A 6000-nucleotide genomic window follows, 5' to 3' on the forward strand; every position below is an offset into this window, starting at 1 on the left:
GTGGTCAGATATCACGTGCGCTTCGTTATCTAGAACATTTTGATCGCTCCTTATGCTACCTGTGCATTGATCCGAGAGTACAAAATGACCAGTCGTCGTTTTCGCTGGCATGAATGTGCAATGGGAATCAGTGCTTATTGATCCGAGAGTACAAAATGACCAATCGTCGTTTTCGCTGGCATGAAAGTGTAATGGGAATCAGTGCTTATTGATCCGAGAGTACAAAATGACCAATCGTCGTTTTCGCTGGCATGAATATGTAATGGGAATCAGTGCATATTGATAAATGACTAGCACTCACTAGAATATTATATCTTAAGAACTCGTGAACCATCCTATCCTTATAATTTCTGAATGTACCTGATTCAGCTACCGCATAGAAAACGCCAGTAAAATACACGTTACCGAGCTGTACGTACTGATTGTTACATTTTTGTAATCATCTCAGTTTGCGCCCTTTAAAAAGATATGCCTTAAAAATAGGCTGGACATTCATACACAAAAGTAAATAAATTTTGCAAATCTGGAAACTTAAATTCTGCACCAAAAGTACTGTCATTATTAACGTCATCTTTGAAGTTAGCATATCTCATAAGAGATATTTTGCGGAAGAATGCAACATCTCCTTCTCGACATGTTACAACCATGCCATTGGAGATATTATTTCTGCCATGTACGGTAGGACGTGGCATACTGAAGAAAATTTTCAGAATTGTGAAGTATACATGACCGTGTGTACGTCATCAATGTCCCGATTGCCCGGATGTTTGACAACACTTCACAACAAAACCACAATATAATGTGTTTGCATTAGGTGTGGAAAATCTGTGTACAAGTTCTAAAATGATTTGGAATGAAATGAAAATGCACGGAGAAGACGCTGTTGCAAGCGTATTACAAACTGATAGAGAATTAAAGACCCAATTGATGAGAAAAAAATTAACCAACGACAACAATAAATTGATCCACAGCAACAATTCTGTATACAACTGATTAAGTTTATTATCCATGTCATTATTAAGGGACACACACTGACAAACGTTTTAGCACAAAATGTGAACTTAACAATTCAGTATACTTTTCTAAAAGAAATATTTGTACGTTAATAACGTACGTTCACACATACTGTTCAGTAAAGATCAATTTAGTCATGTACGTTTAGATCAATTTGTTCTTCGAATGATTGAACATTTTCAGATTCTTATGACAACGGGTATTATGCACAATAATAAAATGACCATTATTGTAGTTCTTCTGTACCAGGAAGATATCAATGCGGTATTAAATAATTTCCCCTTTCTCATGAAGCTATCAAGGCGGTATTAAACGAGTGTTTATTACTTGAATTTATTAGCTTACAATGTGTTGATTTACATTTTATTATGTAGCATCATTGGCAATTCTCCTTAAGTATGGAGATCATAACATTCTTAATAGTTTAATTTTGTAGAAAAAATGACGATTTCGCCACTTGAATGCTGGGTGAGTAGTTAATATATCATTGTGTGTATTGTGAAATGGGTGAGGAGCTAATGTATCATTGTGTGTGTTGTGAACTGTGTGGGTAGTTACTGTTTCGTTGTGTATTGTGAACTGGGTGGATAGTTACAGTATCGTAGCGTGTAGTTTGAACTGGGTGAGTTGTTATTGTATCATTGTGTGTATTGTGAACTGGGTGTGTAGTTACTGTATCGTTGTGTATTGTGAATTGGGTGAGTAGTTAATGTATCATTATGTGTGTTGTGAAATGGGTGGGTAGTTAATGTATCATTGAGTATGTTGTGAACTGTGTGGGTAGTTAATGTATCATTGTGTGTGTTGTGAACTGTGTGAGTAGTTACTGTTTCGCTGTGTATTGTGAACTGGGTGGGTAGTTAATGTACTATCAATCAGTTTTGGAAGGTTTATAGGACCCAAACCAGCAACCATTAACTGCTTTAGCTGCCACACCACCGAAGATCTACACCACGTATTCAATATATGCCCAAAATATTAACCCGCTAGGAAAATATTTATCAAAAACCAAAAAGAGATTGGATCACCACACACATACCCAGAGTTTCTTATGGACTCTAATAAAAATAAACAATCAGCATATAAAAATATAAATAAATTCATACACTCAGCAGGACTTAGGAACAAAATATAATTACTATCCCCACAAAACCAAAAGACCCAGTAACTAGCTAAATAAATTTAGAAGCCCCCACATAAACACCCATAACATATCATTCAGTTTTATAAAAATATTAATAAATAATTCACTTACGAAGCACCTATAAAAAAAACCTAAGGAAACCGCAAAATCGGATGTCCTAGATGTCCTTAACGAACCGAGTAATCAGCTAGGACTCCGGTACTAGATGTCTTTAACGAACCGTGTAATCGGCGAGGATCCCGGTCTCATGCTAAATAAAGTAAAAATGACATTCAATCTCTAAAAACATTAATAAATAAATAACTTAAAGAGGCAATATCTAAAAACTTATAAATAACATAACGTAGGAAGCACACCCTAAACACCTCTACTAGTAATACCATAATAACCTTGAAAATCCCTCTTCATACATGATTTTTACTAACAACCTCTATAAACAGCACAGAACACCCCCTTTTTAGAACATTTTGAAGAAGAAAAAAAAAGGAAAAAAAACTCAAGAAACACCAGGCAAATGCAACAAGAAACCAGCGATGTGAAGCAACCAGGACCGTTCCTGAGCTCTCCTTCCCACTAATGACAGCCAACCATTCAAGTGTAAGGGACCTTTATGGACCCACAGATTGAGGCCAAACTATTAGGGTTCCTTGAACCCATAAAAGCCTAGGGGAGGTGGCACCATTCCCTTCCCCATGAACAACTAGCAGGCTGCGATGCAGTCAGAAAAAAGTGGCACATGCACAATTGTGCGCACGCCACTATAATTACACTCAACAAGAACAAAAAAGTTAATGTATCATTGTGTGTTGTGAAATGGGAGGGCAGTTACTGTATCATTGTGTGTATTGTGAACTATGTGGGCAGTGACTGTTTCATTCTGGGTATTGTGAACTGGGTGAGTAGTTACTGTATCATTGTGTGGATTGTGAAATGGGTGAGTTGTTATTGTATCATTGTGTGCATGGTGAACTGGGTGAGTAGTTACTGTATTGTTGTGTATTGTTGTGTGTATTGTGAATTCGGTGGGTATTTACTGTATTTTTGCGTGTATTGTGAACAGTGATTACACATTCTTACCTGATCTTCAGAATAGTCAAGCAGACTTAATACAAGAATCGTTCATCAAAATTGACAAGAAAGTAGATTTGTATTGGCTTTTTTTATATTAAAAGTACATTTGTGATTCAACGATGTTTACTGGTCCTTACATATTTGGTCTTTGTTTTTTTCTTCTTCTTCTGTTTTTTAAATAAAAAACTAAGAAAGTGAAAAACATATCACTAATCTTTGTAGGACACATAAACTAATATCATAATTATTATGGATATGAACATAAACTGCTAATGTAAATTTATAAAGTAATTTTTTTTAGTGTGCACCCATTTAATAGCCATCTCGGTACAAACTGTTATGTAGCTTAACCCTCTCTACACACCCATTTAATAGCCAGCTCGGTACAAACTGTTATGTAGCTTAACCCACTCTACACACCCATTCAATAGCCAGCTCGGTACAAAATGTTACGTAGCTTAACCAACTCTATACACCCATTCAATAGCCAGCTCGGTACAAATGTTATGTAGCTTAACCCACTCTACACACCCATTCAATAGCCATCTCAGTACAAAATGTTATGTAGCTTAACCCATTCTACACACCCATTCAATAGTCATCTCGGTACAAATGTTATGTAGCTTAACCCAGCCCACACACCCATTCAATAGCCATATCGGACGTTAAAAATTATTATTACTGTGACAAAACACAAACAAGCAAGCAAATAAAAAACAGCACCATAAATAAAACGGAGTTTCGCAACAATTCAACTTAACAAAAATCTCGTCTTTATCTGAGGACATTAGCCGACACAACAAAATATAAAAACACACAGTCACAGACACAACAAAATATAAAGACACACAGTCACAGACAAAACAAAACATAAAACACAGTCACAGACAAAGCAGAGTATAAAAACACACAGTCACAGACAAAACAAAGCAATTTTACGTCTTGACATAGAGTTGCAAAACTACTATCCAAAATAAAAATGTACATGGTAAATAAATAAAAAAGCATGTGAAGATAACAAGCTGTATATACAAAGGGCTTACCTTTTCTTAGTCTTCTTTCTCTTCAGGTAAAGTTCCGTCTGTTGTCTGGTCGGTCCCAGGACAGGAACTCTGTATCTGTCTGTCTCTTCGGATCTCGGTTTTATCTCAATGTGGGGCCTCGTGTTGCTGTGGCTGGTCACTACACTGGACACCGCTTTTGTACTAAAAACAGGAAGAGTCTTGGACCGCTCTTGTCTAGCGACCACTCCTAATACTTCCAAATCCATTGTTTTGTGTCTCACCAGTCTCGTGTCCCTCCCTGTTCCCAGAGTCACTGAAATTCTGTCTGAGGGTGAGAAAACCTGACCTGGGGTATGCATTATTTGTGCTGGCCACGCGTATAACATATTTTGATTGTCGATTTTCGTTGGCATTTTGACACTTTCGATTACCAATCCAACATTACAGAAAAGGATCCTCAAATTTCTATAGAATCTAAACTACAAATACAAGCCGGTTCTGTTCATGTATGATCCATTTCATTTATGTAAATAAAACTGGAAATCTTTCATCTTTTCTACAATATATTGCAGATCCCTATCTTGTGTCGCTTGTTTGGCTTGTCAATAAATATTGGCGGAATTCCACACATTCAACAACAGGAATAATTATTGTTCCTTCTACAATGCTGTGTATTTCACACAGAATTTGAAGGAAAAAAAATGGCATTCGTTCTCCTATGTAGACTAAACGGATCCAACCCATGTTTTGGTAACAAAAAAGAAAATCATAATCCAAATAAAATGCCGGCAGAATAAACAGTGTCAAATGTACATAGAGATGGATTAAATTAGGTGGCCTCAAATGAGCATCAATGTTCATATACAACGTCGAGTATTCTTTTGTGTCTTTTTCAAATACTTCAACTTGAATAGTGACCGTATATAACGGATAACGGTAAACGTCCACAGTAAGACTTCCATGATAAACCATCTACCGTTTTACTGCTTTTTTTTTTCAGCACAGGTAACTGCACAATTTAAGGCTAGAATCTTCTGCCTCGTACACAGGAACACTTCAGTGATAAACCCTAGTGCATCTACCGTTTCAGGTTTTATTTGTACACACACGACTGCACCATTTTAGACTGACTCAGATCTTCCGTCACAGGAAAAGCCGCAGATTAGGATCTACATGTCCTCTGTCTTTGTCATTGCAAATAAATAACGTTGGGCCACTCTACCGGAACATCATGCAATGGCATATTAGTGATTATGTTGTTTACGGCTGAGTGAGGCTCATGTACGGTTACATACGGTAGAACGTATTTTATATCGTGAGAACCGAAACAGACCTCTGGGTGTTAAGTTAGTGTGCTGCTGTTGGTATTCTTCTATCATAAGGTATACATTAATGATACATAATCAACGCAAATCGTTCCGTCTCAAGAATTATGAAAAGAGCAGAACAAATAAAACCAATTGCTGAAAATTTGTGAATAGAAAAGCGTTGAATACGTTTCAATATGCTATCGATAGTTTCAACTGCGACGTTATAGGTCGAATCAGACTATCATATCAAACCGTATAGTGACTAGATAGCATAAACATGGTCGATGTAATACAATTAATAAAACATTTTACTGGGTTAACTTCTTTGTTCTACTCTTTCTCTGTTGTTAATCAAGGAAGTCTCACTGTTACGGTGGGACAAATTTTATATATATATATATATATATATATATATATATATATATATATATATATATATATATATATATTTGCTACA

The 6000-nt window shown here is 36.2% G+C and overlaps 1 protein-coding gene across 1 annotated transcript in view; it reads right to left on the reverse strand.

The window, feature by feature from the left end:
• The window catches only part of LOC149785954 (uncharacterized), an 89093-nt gene extending 83948 nt beyond the window's left edge, over positions 1-5145 (reverse strand). The window contains exon 1 of the mRNA XM_089976208.1: positions 4273-5145. Coding sequence (XP_089832334.1) covers positions 4273-4646 — 374 coding nt within the window. The 5' untranslated portion in view covers positions 4647-5145. The remainder of the gene's footprint in view (positions 1-4272) is intronic.
• Positions 5146-6000: the final 855 nt, after the last annotated feature.

This window comes from Sinohyriopsis cumingii, chromosome 12, assembly GCF_028554795.1.
Source record: "Sinohyriopsis cumingii isolate HCF-2022 chromosome 12, ASM2855479v2, whole genome shotgun sequence".
Taxonomy (NCBI): Eukaryota; Metazoa; Mollusca; class Bivalvia; order Unionida; family Unionidae; genus Sinohyriopsis; species Sinohyriopsis cumingii.